At 38.8% G+C, this 21,641-nt stretch overlaps 2 protein-coding genes across 2 annotated transcripts in view; both read left to right on the top strand.

Moving 5' to 3' along the window:
* The first annotated feature begins 191 nt into the window (after window positions 1-191).
* brca2 (BRCA2 DNA repair associated) lies at window positions 192-18,360 on the top strand. The gene is made up of 27 exons (XM_024277340.2): window positions 192-503; window positions 788-878; window positions 1,023-1,268; window positions 1,882-1,945; window positions 2,250-2,293; window positions 2,382-2,410; window positions 2,523-2,634; window positions 2,731-2,786; window positions 3,112-3,193; window positions 3,442-4,002; window positions 4,095-8,417; window positions 8,636-8,734; window positions 10,100-10,169; window positions 10,900-11,309; window positions 11,390-11,580; window positions 11,655-11,842; window positions 11,918-12,088; window positions 13,618-13,963; window positions 14,040-14,195; window positions 14,279-14,426; window positions 15,165-15,268; window positions 15,347-15,542; window positions 15,612-15,778; window positions 15,863-16,001; window positions 16,070-16,326; window positions 17,644-17,781; window positions 17,879-18,360. Exons 2-27 carry the CDS (start codon window positions 824-826, stop codon window positions 18,206-18,208), a joined length of 8,682 nt encoding a protein of 2,893 aa, XP_024133108.1. The 5' UTR covers window positions 192-503; window positions 788-823; the 3' UTR covers window positions 18,209-18,360.
* Window positions 18,361-19,342: 982 nt separating this feature from the next.
* n4bp2l2 (NEDD4 binding protein 2-like 2) overlaps window positions 19,343-21,641 on the top strand; it is a gene marked incomplete in the record, with an annotated part of 3,263 nt that continues 964 nt past the window's right edge. Inside the window, 4 exon segments of the mRNA XM_024277341.2 lie at window positions 19,343-19,485; window positions 19,717-20,582; window positions 20,660-20,784; window positions 20,877-20,965. Coding sequence (XP_024133109.1) covers window positions 19,717-20,582; window positions 20,660-20,784; window positions 20,877-20,965 — 1,080 coding nt within the window.

Here is a 21,641-nt window from a genome sequence, read left to right as displayed (position 1 = left end):
ATTGTTAAATAGCTAATTGGGGGAGGGGGGTATAAACATTAAAAGTTAGATTTTAGTACTCATAGCAACACTTGTTTTGGGTTCACTTATTTTGAAGCCATTCAGTCACGTTGTAACTTCCGGAAAATACCGGAAGTGCTCATTTGTTTTCCCTTGGGGTCCGTGACGGCCGGCTTTTAACTGCCTGTGTTTTTAACTTTCAAAGTTTTAATTGGCTGTATTAGTCGTACCAACTGTCCCACGTACCGATACCGGTCCGAGTCCCGGGGGTAGGGGACAACTGATCTATCATACTCATCATTGCTGTGACACAGCTCTTATTTTGAAGTCACATTGACTTCCGGAATGCGGCGCGCGCTAGATTTGTTTTCCCGTGAGTCCATAGCGGCTAGTTTTTAACTGCCTGTGTTTTCCCACGTTCAAAGTTTTCTTTAGCTTTTCGTGCATGCTATATTAGAAGTTTTCTCTCGACATGCCTGCCTTCATTCTTAGACTTCGTCCTGGTGAGTCCTAGTCTTAAAACGAATCACTTTTTGTTTCGTGTCTTCTTCTTTTTTTTGTAGTTACTAGCAAAGTGTTATTTCGCCTGACAGCTAGCTTTTGGCTAAACGTCTGTACGATTCAAACATTAAATGTACCACTTAAAGCAAATAACATGCTTTTTTATATAGTTTATCATTAGTTTTCTAGGCTAATATTTCTTAGATACGTGTGTGAGCTTCATAATTAGTCGATTTTAAACGTTTTGTATCTATAAACAGCTATTGAGAGCTTGTTGCGTTCTCAGGTGGGCCATAAACAGCCGTTGTTTGGGTCGCCTGGAATGGACTTGCCCCTCACAAACATGTATAATATTTTTAAGGATGATGTTTGGAAAGGTAAGAAATACATTTAAAAACTATATCCAGAAAAAGTACCCACTAAACTGATATTATTAAATCGCAAATTGTTTTTTCAGACTGGAAAAATTAACTAAAATCAACAAAAGCATCACCTATTTTATTGTGTGTACTATTTTCTAGCACTTGTTTTAGAGCTGGGACCTCTTGACCCGAACTGGTTTGAGGTGCTGACATCACAAGCATCTGTGATTGATGGAAGTCTTTCTGATCAAGAGGATCTTTGTGCTAATCAAGAAGGAAACTCTAAGGGGAGTTTAGAAAAACCTGCAGTGGAAAGTCAATTCTTCTCAACCCCAAAAGTTTTCCGACACAGCCGAGTGGTGTCACCTCAAACTGAGGATGAGCAGTCATTTACATTAGCTCAAGGTAAGACTTGACAGATGATTAGTTTGGCTTTAAAGACCCACTCTGATGAAAATCGCATTTATGATGTTTTTAGCATGTTATTGTGGCATTTTTCACTTGAAAATTGAAAAATTTAATCTAAAATTGTTTTTTTTTATTCAAATTGTTGTGGAAAAAGCTTGTGGGTGTGACGTAGGACTTGAAATGGGAGGTAGTTACTCGTTACTTCATTCCAAACTGATGTATGTAGACAAATAGATCCATGCACATCTTCGTTTTCTTCATCCAAGCTGGCTTTCGGCTCAAAGCTGTATGGCTGAATAGCTCCAATATTTCTGGCTATTTTTGTTGCAGCAGTAATGTTAGGTTAGTGGGAGAGAGTGTAAACAAATGGATGATGGGAAGTAGTGACACCTCAATTTCTCATGGCAAATACTATGTCCAATTAAACAACACAGGTTTTTTGGCTAATCCTATTTGAAAGAGCACTCAGAATGCTTCTACAAAAGATGATATTATAATAAAATTAATTTTGTTCAAACAAATTAAGCTTATTAAGTTGGAAACATATTGACATGTTTGGAACTCATGAATTTCAAGATTTTACAACAGTTTTTTTCTCTTTTTGGATTAGAAAAGGGAGCATTGCCTTGGATTAAAACCCAAAGTCCTTGTTTGTTTCAACTTACAATACAGGGGTGAGTGTAACTTTCTGATAAATAAATCACTTTAATTATTTACCCTTTGAACTTTTGTTCTGTTTTTAATTATATTTATTATTTTACATGCATGAATTATTTTAAAACGCTTGTGAATATCAGCCCTAATGTGTTTGGCCTTGAGAAAATCTCATTGACTGCAATTTAAAAATGAAATCTGGTTCTTGTTAAAGTCCATGTCTAATATTCAATATATTTTCCTGTTGTAACCATCACTGCAGCACCTATGTTTTGGTTGTTTACTATTTAAATGTTCTTTTTTCTCTCCTTTCAATGTCTCTAGTGAAAAATGTGACGTTTTTCAGCCTCAAGGCGACGACAGTTTTGGTCAGTTTACCATCACTCTTTGCTTGAACTTGATGAATATGTATGTGATCAATATTTAAGAATGTCATTTGTTATCTTATTTCTTCAGATTTACTTGCTACACCAAATCAATCTACAGTAAGCATCCTAAATCTGTTACTTATGTTTCTTTAGGAAGTGTTTTTTTTTTTGTGCTTCTTCTTTGCGTCATTTGTTTTCTTTTTGTTGTTGTTGTTTTTTTATGACACAGATCAGCTATGCCAAACATATCTCTGAAAGCCTTGGTGCACAAATGAACCCGGACATTTCATGGACCAGTTCTTTGAATACACCACCAGCAGTTCCGTCCACCTTGATTTTGCGTAAGTAAACGACAAAACTAAAGGAGAATTTCAGCTAAAAAATCTGCTAAATCTGTTATTTAATAGATTGTTGTGTTATTCTTGTTTTTGTTTTAGCTATACCAGATAATAAACCTTGTTCAACGAATGTCCCTGCAGACGGAAATGTTGTTGTGAGTACTTTCAACTCTGATCAAGCAACCCAAATTTAAAGTCTTACTCCGACTGTAATTTTCTCTGATGTAAAATTGTTCCCAACGTAATTTATATAAAGAAATCTGCAGAAACCCATTTTTAAGTTATTTTATATATGTCCTCCATCATGTTAAAATCACCAAAAAGACTATTGGAGTGGGTATTTAAAAAACAAAAACATTTCATTGCCATGTTAGAGTTTGTGCAAAAATCATAAAAAGTCATGTTTTTACATATAACCCAAGATCTGTAAGAACAGTTTAAATTATTCCTGTGAAACTTTCTTTTTCTTTTTTCTCCTAGTTTGTCCGAAAACTATTCCCTTCTCTTTCAAAGACATCTGCAAACGAAGCTTCCAAAAGTTGTGATCCAGTTGCTTTTCAAGGTAATAACACTTTTTTAGTGATTTGTACTAGTATAGTGTTTCCTCTTTTATCGTCGGGGTTACGGTCCAAAAACAACCAACAATAGGTGAAATTCGCAAAGAAGGATAATACAGTAGATGCTTTTAAGGCTGTTAAAACCCCTCAGTACATAATTTTTACACTTTTTTTTTTATCTTGTTTAATTTATTTTTGATTTCTTAAGCCCAGATGGCAAACTATTAAACTCATTGTCTTTCTGTAATTTCAGGTCCAATCTCCCCCAAAGTTCCCGACGGCCCTCAGACTTTCTCAAACCATGAAGAGTGTGTTTGGCAACAGAAAGTTCCAGACACCATTGAAGATGAAGAAGTTCGAAGCTCAGTAGTGGATGTTCTTGATGGCGCTGAAGACGCACTTTCCATTTTCTTCGCTAATAGTAGCTCAGCTCTGAGAAAAGTGAAGCCTGAGAGGAATAAACGAAAACAAATCCTTCAAGCAAAAGAGAACGTCTGCAGCTCAAAAGATGACTTGTCAACAAGCAAAGCCACGTCTGACGAAGAACGTGATGGATGTACTCTGTCTTCATACACAAAAACTGGACATACTGGGATGAGCCAGTGGTCGCCGCTGAGTTTATCCGATATCCCATCTTGTTCAGCGGGTGGCATTATTGTACCAGAGCAGCTGCATAATTCAAGTCGCCTCTCAGGACCTTCAAAGGACATTCAAAACGTTGAATTTCAGAGCAAAACGAGACTTTTTGATACAGTTGGGATTGCAGAGCTTGATCCTATGAGAGTGGACTCATCTATAGAAATTCCATATTCTGGTAACATATTTTTCTGCCTTTATAAATGCACAACTGAGACAAAAACCTTTCTTATAGTAGCTAATTTTTTTGTTTTTTGTGGTTTCTTTCAGAGGAATTGTGCATCGAACAGCTGGGAAGCTCAGACTGCAGCAACGCTGAGAAGACTGAAGGACATAAACAAGGTCAACCTCTTGGAGAAAATTTGGTTGGCACAGTAAAAGCTAAAATCCAAGATATTGACATGTCGCAACTTTGTAGAGATTTTGCTCAAGATTTTAGCCAAATGCCCGACTCTGGTCGAACGGCTTCTCGAGATCACTTCTCGCCGTCAGCTTGTCTCCTAGCTATGAAAAAAGCAAAGCAGAAAGCAGAAGTCAACCCTCAGCATCATCCTAATAAGAGTATCTCTAATCCAAAGTTTCCCACTAGTGGGGTTCCTGTAAATGACAGCGGCTTTCATTCCGCTGTTGCAAACTCCACTAATATCACTGGATCATCTTTCTTGGAAAATACTGGCCTTAGTCGAACATCTACAGATTTTAAATCAGATCTCCAAACAGAAACTGATATTCCATCAACAAAAGCATTTCCTAAAACGATGCATTTTAATCCTGAAGCTGAAATGGAGCTGATCAGTGCACACACATCCAAAGAAGAGAAGGACCTGGAACCTGTGATGTCCACAGATATCACCGTCCAGAAACCCAGCAGTGCTCAAGGAGCTGATGATATTCCCAGCATTCCATTAAATGATCAGAAACAGACAAAGGAAACATCAACTTCTCCTCTTGTTGTGCATTCATTAGGATTCAAAACTGCTTCAAATAAAGGGATACGCATTTCCTCTGCCAGCCTGGAGAAAGCCAAACTGATATTTAAAGAGACTGAGAGTGAAACAGCTTTTTATAATCTGCCCACCACATCTGGTTATGACACTATGAATAAAAGCACAAGTAAGGAAGCTGGGAACACTTCAACGTTTTCCTCAAAGCCAAGTCAAACTTCAATAACAGAAACATTTGGTGGCATCACCCCTCAGCTAACAGCGTCTCAAACAGACGATGTGACTGAACTTTGTTCCCTCCTGGAAAAAACCGACAGCCAGTTTGAACTGACACCCGTCAAAATTCTAAAAACGAAGCAGCAAAACAATGCCACCTCACCACAAAAAGCTGACAGAGAACTGGACCCCGATTTACTTGCTGGCATAGATTTTGATGATAGTTTTAGTTCAGATTCATTACAATGCGCGAGAAATGAAAACGCAACTTACTCCTCAAAGCACAGCTCTGAAGACGAGGCTTCAGATGATCCACGAAAAACAGTACGCGCTAGCTCACCACAAAACGTGTCTAGTGTTGCTTTTAAAACTGCTGGAGGAAAAGTTTTAAGAGTTTCAGACAAGTGCCTAAGCAAAGCTAAGTCTTTGTTTGCAGATTTGGAGGAGTTTCCGACAAATCGGAAGTCGTCAGGCAACAAACGCGTGGAAATTGGTTCCAACACCAAACAAAAAAGCAGCATGGATGGATGCAAAAAGAATCTGAAATTTGCTATCAACGAGGACAGTTGCTCTATAAGAGCCGGGAATTGTTTTGAAGAGTTGGCTTCTTTCAAAAAACCAACAAAAAGTATAAGCGGTGACGACACTAAAAGCTCAGAGAGTAAAAAGAATGATCCCAATATGTGCCAAACTGGTTTCTTCATGGCTAATGGAAAGAACATCTGTGTTCAAGCCAAAAACATGCACCACGCAAAGGACATTTTCAAAGACTGTGATGTCACGGACAATAAATCTGAGTTTATTAAACATTTGCCAGAAAACGTCAAACGTAGGGAACACCTATCAAAATATGACAACTTCGACATCCCCAAGCGACGCATCGATGGATGCTCTGTGACTGAGAATGCTGATCTGCTGCCGTGTGATACAATAGAGCCACACCAGGGAATTCTGAAAGTAGAGACCAATGTCGCTCCTTTTCATAGAAACTCATTTTCTGCTTCAAAGCCAGATCTTTCCATGCTGTGCTCGGCTTCAAAGACTATTGACTCTAATGAGAGCTGTTCTGCTGCTGGGAAAAAAGCTTTTGTGTCAGCCGATGAAACGAAAAACTCTGAATACCTTTTGAAAGAAACCCACTCACCTGAAGATGGAAAAGGACAATTGCAGGAGGACTGGAGTTCATCAAATCACACCGATCAGCCCAGAATATGTGGATTTCAGACGGCTGCTGGTAAAGAACTTATTGTGTCGTCTGCAGCTCTGAAGAAAGCTCAGACAATGTTCAGTGAAAATGAAGGAGTCAAAGAAAGAAACAGAGTTATACCACCTCATTCAAGGATTCCAAGTATTGAGTCAGAAAATGATAAATCTCATGCTCTACAGAAAGCTAAGGTGTGCAGCAACATTAGCTTGAATGCAGTTAATCCATGTGGAAACAAACTAAAAGAAGGACCAAATAACGTGGAGAAAATGTGTTCTGGTTTCACAACTACAAATAAAGCCAATGAGTTTGAGGAAAATCTTTTAAAATCAAACCATAGTTTGAAGGACTTTGATTTGGTTTCAGATAAGGAGATGCAAGAGTCAGATGTGTTCTTGGAAAACCACGTAGATGCTGAAAACACAGTATTACCAAAAGATCAGGAGTGTCAACTTCCTGTTTATGAGAAAATAAAATCTAATCCAGATCAAAAACCGACTATCAGCTTTTCTCAACCTGGATGTCCTGAAGACCCGCCATCATTTCAGAATGCTGGATTTCAGATGGCAAATGGAAAAGCCGTCACTTTCTCAGCTGAAGCTCTCAGAAAAGCAAAATCAGTGTTTAATGAGTGTGAAGCACCTGAGGATAACACTCTCCAATCCAAGGCCACAGTCCTGCAAGACTTGGTTGATAACAAGGAAAGAATACATTTTGGCTTCCAAACGGCAGGTGGAGCAAAAGTTCACGTGTCAAAGACAAACTTATTAAAGGCAAAACATCTCTTTAAAGACTTTGATGATTTAGTTTCAGACAAGGAAATGCAAGAGGCAGATGTGTTATTGAAAAACGTTGATGTGAACGCAGAAAATGGAGTACTAACAAAAGACTGGGAGTGTAAAAATCCTCTTAAGGAGGGGGGCAATGAGGAAGTAAGATCTAATCCAAATCAAAGGACAACTCTCAACTTTTCTGAACCTGAAGATGGATCTTCTGAGAACACAAAGATTCTACAAAATGACCTGTTATCATTTCAAAATGTTGGATTTCAGACTGCAAATGGAAAGGCCGTCACTTTCTCATCTGAAGCTCTCAGAAAGGCAAAATCCATGTTTAACGGGTGTGAAGCACTTGAGGATAAAACACTCCCAACACCACTGCAATCCAATGCCAACGTCCTCCCCTTCAGAGGGACGACTGAACAAAATCAAGACATCAAAGAAAGAATACATTTTGGCTTCCAAACTGCAGGTGGAACAAAAGTTCACGTGTCAAAAACAAACTTATTAAAGGCAAAACATCTCTTTAAAGACTTGGATGATTCCGTTTCAAAAGCTACAGAAGGGACAGACCCCAGCAGTGAAACATCATCAGTTTTGAGTAAAGCTACCGGGCTGAAGGATAATATTTCCAAACATGATCAAATAATAGCAGTGAATGCCCCTGCAAATGGATGGACTGAGAGCAGAAATGTAGGGTTTCAGACAGCCAGTGGAAGCACAGTTGTAGTTTCAGACGAAGCCCTTAAAAGAGCAAAAACCCTGCTGGGCGAAGGTGAAGAAGTCGCAAATGTTTCATCTCCTCTCTGTAAGATTCCAGTCTCTGGTTCCAGTGGGTTTTTCGCAGCAAGTGGAAAAGCTGTGACTTTCTCATCGGAGGCCTTACAGAAGGCGAAAAGTCTTTTCAGTGACATCAGAGCCGATGTCTCTGATTTTACAGACACTAAGAGGGTGGAACAGAAACAAGAAGATGCTCAGCTTTGGGGCTTTACAGCTGCAGGAAGAACAAAAACAGACACTAAAGTTGCTGATAAGTGTCACTCTAACATCAAAAAATTGGATCTAAATAATGCAAAAGATGTTAGTTCAGATGTAGATCTTACCAATTTGGCTCCATCAGAGACTGTTGTCCAAAGTGAAAACTACAAACTAGAAACCTCACAGGTGATGGACTACAAGAGACCTGAAAACACAAAAGCTGAGGAGTCCTCAGCTCTGATGTTTCCGTCCCTGAATCTGACTGGCTGCACTGAAACCCAGCACAGGCTTCTGGCCCAGGAGGCGTTGGACTGCACAAAGGCTTTGCTGGAAGATGAAGATCTGGCTGGCCAAAGCTTCTGTCCTGCTGCACAAACTGCACTAAGGCTAGATTACCCACAAGCCACCACTGGGTCTGACGCGGAAGAAAAAAGACAAAGGAAAAGATTGATGGGAGATCCAGATCCAACTGGTAAGTACCTTTACATATGATATAAATTTCATTTTTTTGGATTAGAACAGTTTCTCTCAATGTTTTAACAATTTTAGGAGTTTTTAGAAACTCCAGTTTATTGTTCTTGAAGCACTAACATTGAATTCTTTGAGCAAAGGAAAACATTTCAATATTTTCAGATTTTCATAAACTTTATTTGGCACATTACTTACCATTTGTTACATTTTTTGATGTAGGTCAGCCTCCTCTAAAAAGACAATTACTGGAAGAATTTAACCAGACTAACGATGGTTCAAACGACTCTGGACTCCAGCCTGTGAAAAGCTGTCCTCTTGGTAAGTCACTTGCATTGAAAATGTGACCATTAGATTATATTTAGGGCTGAGCAATAAACGATATTTATCGTGATAAATATCGACAGGAAATGAGTCTATCACGATAGACTTTTATTTTTGAAGGGTCCAAAATTAACACTAGTGCAAGCTTTTTCTCCTCTTTGGGGAGTAAAAGTTTGAGGGTTAGTCACCTCTAGGGCTGTGTATTGTCAAGAGTCTGGCGATACAATACACATCCCGATACGTGTATCAAGATACAATATATATTGCGATTTATCCCAAGACTACCAGAACAATTTTTCACTTTTCGAAAGCCATCCCAAATTAAAACTAAGTAGTGCATGTCTCATTATTACCCTTTGGAAAAATAAGACACTGATTTGTTTTTATGTTTTTTTTAGTTTCAAAATAATAGATGTTTTTTTTCACATAGGATTATCTCAACATAGCAAATGTAATGTAATGTCAGCAGTGATAAAAACGGAAAAAGGTTTATTTTACAATTTGACCAAGATTTTGTAAATCTATTTAGCCAAATTTAAATCAGACCAAATAAGTGACCCTATATTTATTTTTCTAAGCATAGTGCACACTTATAATCCTTCAATTTGTTAAAAAAAATGGAAAATCTTCCTCATAATCCAGTCCCCAAAAAGTACAAATTCTAGTTGTACTTCCTAACCTCTCCAAAGATTTTCGGTGCTTCATGGTACACAAAAATCAAATGAGTTGAAATAAAGTCTGAATTAGTTCACTTTAGTTTTTTTATTTACTTGCTTTTAATTTTACAGTTACGTTGTAAAATAAAACCCTTTATTTTTGTTTAACCACAGAGCCACAATGGAGGGGTTACAGAGCCGCCTGTTGCAGACTGAATCAGATCAGCATTCATTATTCATTTTAAAGTCAAATGTCTCCTCACATTATATTTTTCATCCTTCTCCATTTAAAGCTTTTAGACTTGATTTAAATTAAATAATAGCATGCATAATCTTTTTTAAAACAAATGTAGATTTTTCTTTTAGGCTTCAACATCTGTCTACATAAATTTCATTTATGTTGATGTTGACAAATGTGCTCATATTCAGTGAAGAAACATTAGCATCTTTTGTTGTACTGAATCCTGATATGGGAGCCTCACTGATGTGGTGTTGTTGAGTCGGAGTAGGTTCAGCTCACTTCAGTCAACCTTTCTGAAATGGAAACTTTCCAGCTCAGGCTCAATGTGTTAGTCTGAACTTAACGAAGAAACTATGCTGAACCTTAAAATAGGTACCAGAATAGGTACCAGGTTTTAATCTTCTTCTTGTCATTTATTTTAAGCCTAAGTGGTTGAAATTGGTTTATTTTGTTTTTGCTTTTCAGGTTTAATGAAGGACAGAGGAGTTTTCAAGTACAGTACAAGTCTTTATCCAAACATCACAAAGCCTCACAGGTAATTCCTTTGTTTCAGTTTCAATTTTCATATCTAGTTGTCCAGTTTTGTAAAACTAAATTGGTCCCTTTTGAAGCATGAAATACATTTTTTTCTCACAGACGCACTGACTTCCTGTTACTAAAAAAACATTGCATTTCTTGATTGAGTTGTCATATGGAACTGATCATTTAACCTCTGCTAGCTAATGCTAATTAGCTCCTGCCCATCAGAGCAGGAAAATAGGAAAGTGTAAATTTATGAGAAAATGGCTAAAAATTTTAGATTAAATGTGGTACTTGAATAGGAATGGAAATACCTATAAAGCAAACAACATGGTTCGCAAAAAGACATCTCAACTTGGCACAATGGGGAACTGGACAGTCGAATCAAGTCAGAGGTGATTCAGGTGCCGGATCACCTCTTGTTGCTTCCTATCCATTTCTTACCATGTGAAGAGGATGATAGTTTGGTCTGTGTTTTTTTTTCTGGCATAGTTTGCTGACACAAAATGTTCTGTTTAATAATAACAGAACAACAATGACGGTGTATGATTGCTAACATTTTCAAGTGCTACATTCTGGTTTATTATTTTGGCTCGTTCTTGGACTATTTACTGTTTGCATGTATGTTTGCTAGTCTAGACACGTTCATTTTCTTTGTACATACGGTTATAAATCAGAATTCAAATGATCTTAAAACTGGCTGAAAATTTTAACTTCTTTGTCTAATTTCTGCTTTATTTGAACAGCAACGGAAAAACCAAAACAACAACAACAGTACAACATTCAACACCAGACAACAGCAGATCAGCTGGTTCCAAAATGAGCCCGTTTATTCCTCCGTTTTATAAAAATGCCAACTCTGAAACCAGCAAGACGTCGGTGCCTCAACTAACCACGAGAACGCCTGTGTTTGCTCCACCGTTCAAAAAACAAAGAACTGTCTTACAGGGGAAAACAGACCAGAATACAAACAAGCTTTCTCCTGTAACAGAATCTAACAGCAGCGCTTATGTTCCCTCCTCTAAAAACGCCCAAGAACCCAGCAATGTCATTTCTACTGTCAACACTCACTCTAATGATACGAAAAATCCAAACGTTGATGTCAACGGTGGATCGGTCCGTTTTATGTCTCATCCTGATCAAGCATTTTCTAAAGGTATGTTACTTGTTTTGACTTAACCTCATTCGATGACATATATTAACAAAACTAATGATTTTTTTTTTGTTTTATGAAAGACGAGCATCAGGTTTTTCTGAACTCCGAGCTCGCGCGGGACATGCAGGACATGCGGATCCGGAAGAAGAAGCGGCAGAACATTCGGCCTCTTCAAGGCAGCCTGTTTCTGACCAAAACCTCAGGCGTGGCAAAGATCCCGTTAAAAGCTGCAGTGAACGGGAAACTCCCAACAAGATGCCCTCCAGAACAGGTGAGGCTTTAATGTCGGCTGAGCTTCATGTAGCTGTTAGTTCAGCTCACCTCATCCATCTGCTTCTTCTGCAGCTTTACAGACGTGGCGTCCACGCACACGTTTCAGGGATCACAAGCGAAACTGCCGAGTCTTTTCGCTTCCGTTTGCTGCACTTCTTCAAACGAGACACTTTCATTGACGAAGGTGGGGTTAAGCTAGCAGACGGAGGCTGGTTGATTCCCACCAAAGACGGGACAGCGGGAAAAGAGGAATTCTTTCGGTATCCAGATGTTATGGTAACACTAAATCTCAGTCTGGTCATTCCAATCTGAATGTTTGTTTGTTTTTGCCTTAGAGCTTTGTGTGACACTCCCGGTGTGGATCCTAAACTGATCACTGAAGCGTGGGGATACAATCACTACAGATGGATCGTCTGGAAGCAGGCCTCCATGGAAAAATCCTTTCCAGAAGCGATGGGCGGCATCTGTCTCACTCCAGAGCAGGTTCTGCTGCAGCTGAAGTACAGGTTAGTGATAGAAAGCTTCATGTTGATGTATTTATGGAAAATTGGACCTCATTGTGTTGTTTCTAAGGACACCTTGATCATTTTTTGCCCCCCATTTGATTCTGAGTCATTTGATTTTGAGTATCTGCTAATATTGAGTCGCGATTCAGTTTTAAAACATAAAAAAAAAAAAATTTAATCAACAAATCCAGATTTAAGCCTTTTTTTTAGTTAAAAAAAACACTGAAACTGAGCACGTTTGAGAAGTAGCTTGAACAATCAGGCAAAAACGCTACAACTATTAACTTGGAATAATAGTTTAAAATTAACTAGTAAAAATAGATGAAAGTCAAGTGAGAAAGTTTAGTGACTGTAGCTTAAGTATCTTCAGAACTGTTGAACATTTTTGATCAGATGCGATTCATTTCCCCATTAAAGATTCCTAAAAACTCTTAAAGTCTTTCTTTTACAATATTTGTTGCAGCATGAATATGATGATGATGATGATTATTCATAAGTAGCTCATATTTGTTTAAACAATTAGTGTTTTGATTGTTTTTGAGACAATATTGGGTTTTTTTTGTGGATGTTTTCCCTAACATTGCACTTTGTAGACGGTCCCTTGGTAGCCGTCTCACTCTGACCCAATCCCAATTCTTCCCTTCTCCCTTCCCCTTCATTTAGCCTCCAAACGGAGAGTTATGAAAAATAGTGTCTCATAACTCGGACAACACTTTCGTTTGATGATGTCACAATAATCGCCAGTCCGCTAGCGTTAGCGCAGAGCTTCCAGCGCTTAAATATACGTAACAGCGGTTTACAACTTTAAAAAGGTCATGCTACAACAAAAGTCAGAAGGGAAGAATTCAGATTGGGCCTTTTTATTCAGCCATTCTCATTAAAAAGTAACCCAAACCCAATCTTGTTTTCTGTTGAAATGCCTTTGTAGGTCACTGTTTAAATTAAGATAAAACACAAGAGACACTTGCTGTCATTTTTAAACATTTATTAAGAGTTATTAGTTAAACTAGTGCCTTATTCTGCTCCACTTTAAGGCACTAAAATGTTATGATTCGTTCAGGATGTGCAGACTTCTAGTAGAATAATTATCTATAATGATAACCTTGAAGAATAAAGCTCTAATAATAATAAGAATAAAATACATGTCCAATCTCTGATCGAGATACATCTGCTTTTGATTAAGTCTGAAACTTTGCCCCGATTTCCGATCAGATGATCAGATCTGTAGTTGTTTTTCACCCCTTGCACTCATAGTCCATTCTTTGAGCTTTTATTGAACTGATTGTAGCATTTTTATTCATGAGGTGGAAACAAAAACGTTATTTTATGTTAAGATTAGTCAAGCTTGTTGTTAATTGTTGGTTAAAACTGTATTTTCTACATGAATAATCCTCATAGTTATTGATGGATCATAATCTTTTTGATCTTTGAGTTAAATTTTCTTTTTCTCGAGTTTTAACTGAAAACTGTCATTCATAATCTCTTTTGTGACTTCACCTTTAACCATTTAAAGCTTTGGTTTTTGATAGATATGACGTAGAGGTCGACCACAGTCGCCGGCCCGCTCTCAGGAAGATCACGGAGAAGGACGACACAGCGGCCAAAACGCTCGTCCTCTGCGTTTGTGGGATCGTCTCCAAAGGAGGCGGAGCGAGCGGCTCCAGGACTCCAGAAAGTTCTGATCCAGCATCTGCAGTGGTTTGGCTGACAGATGGATGGTACGCTCTCAAAGCCCAGCTGGACCAGCCGTTGACTGCCATGCTGAACAAGGGCCTCCTGCCTGTTGGAGGTAAACTGATCATCCATGGAGCCCAGCTGGTGGGGTCGCAGGATGCTTGTCCCCCTCTGGAAGCACCCGAGTCGCTCATGTTGAAGGTACTTTATGAGGCCTGCTTGAAGTTGTGAAATGATTCACAAAACAACCACATAAGAAGAACTTTGTTGTGTTCAGATTTGCGCCAACAGCACCAGAAGGGCTCGATGGGACACCAAACTGGGATTCCACAAAGATCCTCGACCGTTCCTGCTTCCAATCGCTTCTCTGTTCAGCCGTGGAGGGCCGGTAGGATGTGCTGACGTTGTTGTACTGAGAAGCTACCCCATACAGGTTAGACATCGTTGATATGCATGTTTTGGTAATGAGAGCTAAAAGCAAAATCCCTTTGAATAAGTTTGAGTTCCATTTTCCAGTGGATGGAGAGGAAAGCAGACGGAGGCGTCGTGTTCCGGACGACCCGAGCAGAAGAGAGAGAGGCCAGACGCTTTAGTGAAGTGAAGCACAAAGCAATGGAAGTGCTGTTCGCTAAAGTCCAAACCGAATTCGAAAACGAGGAGAAAGGTTTGTATTTTAATGTTTTAATAACGCACTCCGATAAAAATTATGTTTTTCATTGTGTTATGTTAGAATTGTTCTCATGATGGAGGATATTTATAAAGAAAATTAAGCTTCAAATAACATTTCTGAGTGTTTTTTATTGTAATTGTCGTGAATCAGGAACAGAGGCAGAAGAATTTGAAAAAGCTTGTAAGTGTGAAGTAGAAGCTACAAGATCGCTGTTCCACGCCATTATAATGCAAAAGCTTGCAGACAAATTGATCCAATAATGTCTGTATGTAATTGGATAACTCTGATATTGCTCTCCATTTTGTTGCACTTCTATATTTAGGTTTGGGTTGTGAGGGGCTGTTAGCTAGTGGGAGATCATGTAAACAGAAGACTCTCAGCAATTTGGAGGGGAACTTTGAAGTAAATTTCTAAGGAACTGCAGAAAGTTTTTTTGATTTTGCCTAAAAAAATGAATCGCTTAAAGAAATGCAACTAATTAATCACAAACCTTAAAAAAAATTCTGAACCACCGAGGCAAAGCAGAAGACTGTTTCTTTGTGATGTATAATTTGCGTTAACGTGTTAAATTCTTTTTGATTAATCGTGTGTGTCAACGCGTTAACGTTCAACGCTCTAATCCTAATTAAAAGACCACTTGAAATCCTGTCAAAATAGATCTAAAGATGATTGGAGTGCGATTCAAGTCCAACCTGAAGTTGAAGAACCTTTACAAACGTTTTTCTTCTTTAGAGAAAACCAAATCTCAACGACGAAAGCAGAATCTGGACGTTGCAAACTTGCAGGATGGTGAGGAGCTGCATGCAGCCGTGGGAGATGACCCCGCTTACCTGGAGGTGACCTTCACTTTCCCGTTTGTTGCCTTTATTTCTCATAAAAATATATTTTTATAATGGACTATTTCTGTGCCATAGGCTCATTTAAGTGAACAACAGCTGCAGACTCTTCAAGCCTACAAGCGCTCACTGATGGAGAGGAAGCAGGCCGAGCTGCAGGACCGATATCGCCGAGCTTTGGAGGAAGAAGACCAAGAAATCAAATGTCCAAAGAGAGATGTGACTCCGGTGTGGAGACTCAGCGTTGCTGACTCTTTGGGCCCACCCAGCTGCGGTATGTTTATTTTTATTTATGTTCATCGTTCAGCACTGCTGCGGTACATTCTGTTTTTTGCTCCTATAGTTTACCAGCTGAGTCTCTGGCGGCCCTCCTCAGACGTCGAGTCTCTATTGAAGGAAGGTGGTCGATTCAAAGTTTACAACCTCGCTGCTGCAGAAGGAAAGAAGAGAAGCAGCCATGAAAGTGTTCAGCTCACCGGAACCAAGAAAACCCAGTTCCAGGTTCTGCAGGTACTGAAGCAAACGGCTTACTACACAAATGGAATACAGTATATATGAACATTAAAAATATCTATTTTTAACTTAACTGCACAGACTTCACAGGAATGGATGTCAGAACGTTTCCAACCAAGAGTCTCCACAGACTTTGAGAGTCTTCAGAATCCAGATTTCCGACCTCTATGTGGAGAGGTGGATCTGTCGGGATACGTCGTCAGCGTCATCGATGGACACGGTTGGTGCTTGACTTAAGACTTTTTTGATGTGTACTTACTGGATAATAATTTTTGGTTCTGAAATCAGGTTCCTCTCCTGCGTTTTATTTGGCCGACGGGAAGCTGAACTTGGTGAAAATTCGCTGCTTCAGCAGCTTGTCTCAAACCGGCCTGGAGGACGTGGTCAAACCGCGCGTCCTGTTGGCGCTGAGCAACCTCCAGCTCAGAGGTCAGTCCATGTTCCCCACTCCTGTTGTGTACGCTGGAGACCTGACCGTCTTCTCCACAAACCCCAAAGAAGCTCACCTGCAGGAATCCCTCAGCCACCTGAAGAATCGGATTCAGGTATGGTTGTTAAACGACACAAACTTTCTGAACTTTCTGCGCTCCAATCCTCACAGAATATCACATCTGTGAGGACTTTGTGGAGAAAATGTTGTAACTTTTGTCTAAAATCCTCTGATGAGGAAAATCAGAGGACTTCTATGGAAAGAAAATAGACTCACTCTTCTTGATTTGTAACATAGGACACATTTTGTGCAAAAGTACAAAAATTGCAAAATTAAAAAAAATATTAAATATAATTTACACATGGACACAATTACAAAAACTTGAAATTAACTACACACATCTTTAAAAATTACACTCAAATTGCTTGTTACACAAATGCATTTTCACGCAGCTCTGAGGTGAGACTCTTCATGTCTACAAGATTCATGTGTAAGTGATGCGTTTAAATGCTGCTAGAATGCTGGGTCATCAGTTTTCTTTTCAACCGCTTCATAATATCAGGTGAAAACTTGACGTTTTCATACTTTTTTCCAAATTTTACCACATATTTTTCACAATCTGAGTTCAAAGAAGCTGATTGGAAAACTCTGATGACCCAGCATTCTAGCAACATTTAAACGCATCATTTACACATGACTCTTGTAGACGAGAAAAGAATCTCACATCAGATTTGTACTTAAATGTTTTGTGTGTGCTTAACAAGCGATTCAATTGAAATCTTTAAAGATTTCTGTGTTTAGTTAATTTCAAGCTGTTTTAATTTTAAGTTGTGTGTATAAATTGTATTTTGCATTTTTTTTATTTTGTAATTCTTGTTCTTCTACACAAAATGTGTTGTATGAGTTACAAATCAAGAATTACGAACATAAATCCACAGTTAAGTGCACAAATCCAAAATTACGTACATCCAAATTCAAAGTTACACAAAACTGAAGAATTACCCATGCGCAAATTCAAAGTTAAGTACACAAATCAAGAATTACAAACGTACAAATCCAAAGTTAAACAAAATGAAGAATTAGGACTGCACAAATCCAAACTAAAGTGCACAAATCAAGAATTACGAATTCACAAATCCAAAGTTAAGTGCACAAATCAAGAATTACAAATGCACAAATCCAAAGTTTAACGCACAAATCAACTATTACAAGCACACAGATCCAAAGTTACAGAAAGATCAGGAATTATGAATGCTAAATACAAAGTTAAACGCACAAATCAAGAATTAAACACGCACAAATTCATAGTTGCACAAAATCAAGAATTACAAATGCACTGATTGATGTGAGTCTATTTTCTCTCCATAGATTCGTGCTCTTGTAGAAGTTTAAGATGAACTGTTAATATTTTTCTGTTTTTTAATGTTTGCAGCGTGACGAGAACTTTCATGGAAACGCTGAAGAGAAACTATCTCATTTGATCAAATCTGGCGGCCTCGGTTTGGTCTCTCCGATGGCTGTGAAGCTCCAAACTCTGCCTTCATCATCTGACAAAAAGGACGAATCAAAGGCAAGTTTGACTTTGTTCTTGCTGGACTACCAAACTACTGCACTAATTAACATCATTCATGTTTTATTTATTTATTTTTTTTTTGCTTTTCATTCAGATTACATTTCAGAAACCGGCATCCTTCACTCCTGTCAGTAAAAACCCTCAAGCAGAAACTCCTTTGTCGAAAAAAGACCCTAAAATCCTGAAAAGAAGAAGAGCTCTGGACTATCTGTCTCGCATCCCCTCTCCTCCACCTCTCTCAGTTCTGGGCTCTGTTTCATCTCCATGTGTTAAAAAAACCTTCAACCCTCCTCGGAGGTCTGGACCCCCCAGTCAGTTCAAAACTGAAAAGATCCAAACTGTAAAGCCCTCAGTGGTTGAAGATGAGTGGGTGAATGATGAAGAACTGGTTATGATTGATACTCAGGCACTGGGTATCAAGTGACTTAATGTAGGTTCTCAGGATTTAGAAACTGCTTTTAAATGTATGTATAAAACTGTACAAACTGTAAATATAAAGACTGATGTTTATGCATCTGTTGTTTTATCTGAAGATTTGATGCATTAAAGTGTTGAAACTGGTTTGCATTTCTAAAAGCAGCAGTTGTGCATCTGTCAGCTGTAATTTCTGTCATTTATTTTTTTCCTCAAATCAATTTCAGCACAAAATGGATGATAAAAATGAAACAGATTTCAGAGAAAAGGGAAATTAATTTTACACAAGGCACACAAAGAATTTTGTATATCTGAACGCCTGCTCGAATATAAAGGTATAAAATAAATTTAAAATGCAATTAATGATAAATATGTGCATTCACAAAACAAATAGAGCAGGGATCCAGTTGAGTGTGTTAGGGAATTGGATTTAAATGGAACCAAATGAGTGTTTATTTTCACCAAATGAGTATCAAATGTTCCATGTATGTTAAATTCTAAGTGTATATTTATCTATGTGTATATGGGTATCTGAAATTGAAAGTCTACTTATTAGAGAGGGAGCAGGACTATAACAGATAGTGGGTTCAGTAGTTTGGTTTAGGGGTGATGATTTATAACGCTTCTACTTCTCACTCCCTTTTGGATATTTATTTATTTTGTCTTATTTTTATTTTAAAGCATGTGTCTAACATGGAATATTATATCAAATCTTTGTGAGAGATAAATCTTGCAGTTTAACTACATTGTGTCCTGCTGCTGTCCTGAGCCTTGCCAAGAAATTACATTTCCCAACCTCCCCCTGCTTTTAACATGTTTCTATTTCAGCTCATGACTGGATTTCAGTCATTGATTGTATAGGAGATCTATTCTATTCTATGATTTCAACATGTAGGTGACACTGATGATCTTTAGCCCCCTTTTGGTATGACTAGTTAAACGACTCAAAATCTCTGACTTTATGAAATAACTAATAGTGGTTTCAAGACACTTCTAAATTTAAATTATTTTTGTTTGTTTACTTTGCATTAAAAAATGATACATATAGTTATATTTTTTCTGAGAGCTTACTTTGTTTACATTATTATTATTCAAATCATTTCAGGCAAGTTGTACTACTTCGAGTGTCCTGCGGGTGGCGCACGAGCCCAACCTGTAAGTGGCGCTCTCAAAACGAAGAAGAAACGTCATTTCCGTAAACAGAAATGACCTGAACTGTTGCCGCTGCATGCCGCGTTTATAATTAAAACTGTGCTTTTTTACATTTATCCATTTTGAATATTTACAGTAAGTTCTCCAAACATTAAAATGTCTATTTTGTAATATTTGTAGTTGCTTTCTGTGTCACTTCGGTCATTAAAAGACAAATTTTCAGTTTCGATATTAGCTTATTTCCAAGCATTTAGTGTCTTTTTGGAGTAACTTATACCAACAGAAACTAAACAAATGTAAATACATTTGGTTTTAAATTGTTTCGTTTTAGAATAATTGCGTTTGTTTTATTTTAATGTCACCCAGATGTCTGAGACTGAAGTTTCCACCACGGACCCCCCTAAGCGAACCAATGACAGCAGTTGTCCGGATACAGACGCGAGGAGCCGGGTGTTGAAGGAGGTAGGATTCACCAGCACCGCCTTCATTGGTCCAGCATTTCCTCCTCCATCATCTACAGCCAAGTGTGATATTGAAGACTCTCTGAATGAGTTTTATAAGGAGCTGGAGAAGACGGATGTACCTGATGGAGAGGCTGGAAGTCAGGCAAAAATCCCTCCTGAAGTACCCACCTTCAAGGAGTCTCAAGAAAAACACGTTAACTCCACAGATTCTACAGAAATGGATGGCTACCTGAAGAACAGCCGACACTCACAAAAACCCAGACTTCACTGGTATGGAAATGAACCGTACCAGCGGTCAAGAGAGAGGCCAGAGATGAGAGGCGTTTCCTCCACTGACCAAAATCTGTGGCATTACCCTCACCCACCAGACGCCCCACGTCATCTCCCCATGTCTCACAGGCCACCTTTCCCCGATCACACCAAACAACCAGAAGCCTTTCATCGGTCAAATAACCCGTCCTACGTCAGCCTTACCTCAGATGGTCCGTATATGATGAGCCACCATCCAAACAAGCTTCATTTCCCTCCCTTTTCCAACGTTCCACCTCCCAATGTTTGCCCCCATCCCTCCCAAGGATTTCATTTAGACTGTTATCGCTCACATCCAGAAGTTGATGAGAATAGGCAAGAGTGGTCAACGTATGATTCAGAAAACGAAGAGTGGGAACGACGGCATTCCTCCCCACCCCACAGCGATGCTCACAGGCCTCTCCTGGTGCTGATTTTAATGAGAGGATTACCAGGATCTGGGAAATCAACAATGGCCAGGTAGAATGACATATTTTCATGCCAACTTCAGGGGTTTTGTCATTAAAAGTAACTTCATTTTTAAATACATTTTTCAGAGAGCTGCTCTCCAGTGGTCCCAGTGGGATCATTCTGAGCACAGACGATTACTTTGCTCAAAAAAACAACTACCGCTACGACCCACAACTTCTTGGAGCGGCGCATGAGTGGAACCACAGCAGAGGTACTGTCTCTGGAAATGCTCTTCCAGGTTAAAGAAAACTATGTATTCATTTTAATGTCTTTTCTTACTGTACTTGTTTATTTTAATTTAAGCAAGAGATGCCTTGTGCGACGGCAGGTCTCCCGTCATTATTGATAACACAAACCTTGAAGCCTGGGAAATGAAGCCGTATGTCAAAATGGTGAGTTATTTATTGCCCTTAAATACTTGAACCTAAAAGGTATTCTCTCAAACTTCTTAATTATTCAGCATAAGCTTAATTTGTTTAAATAATCATTTAGGGTTGTGTTATGGAAGATTTTACTTTTACCCTTTTTGCATCTATTACACCGTGCCAGATTTGTCTGAACTTAGCACCCGAGGAAGTCCTCTTGCAGGTGAAAGTGGAAATATTATGTCTTAGACACATGCAGCCATACAGGGGTTGCAGATTTTTGGGTTGTCCGGGCCCGTGGAAGGTCGTTCAGAGGAGCAGAGCTGTGTCTTTTAGTTCCCTGGAGGCCACCTGGAGGGATGTCAGGAAAATGGGTTGTTGTGGGAGTATTATTGTAAAGATAATGTAAGCTAAACACACTTATGATATACAGATATGATATACAGAGTTGTTCGGTGCCCTAAAGCCCCACATAGTGCGCATGTACTGTCCCCTTACTGAGCATGCTCAAATGCTGCACGCCCGAGGAGTGTCCATAAAATGCCAATGAAAACTGATTAAAAATGGTTTGGGGAAGCTGGAAAAAATAAAAAAAAATCATATGACATGTCTGCGTCTCACCTACTTCACCATCATGGGTTGTTTAAATGTTGCTACGACCTGTCCACACTCCCCCGTAGGGTTGTGACTAAGGCAGCTTGTC

The sequence above is a fragment of the Oryzias melastigma genome, linkage group LG13 (assembly GCF_002922805.2).
Source record: "Oryzias melastigma strain HK-1 linkage group LG13, ASM292280v2, whole genome shotgun sequence".
Taxonomy (NCBI): domain Eukaryota; kingdom Metazoa; phylum Chordata; class Actinopteri; order Beloniformes; family Adrianichthyidae; genus Oryzias; species Oryzias melastigma.
This window is presented reverse-complemented; position numbering and strand designations above follow the sequence as displayed.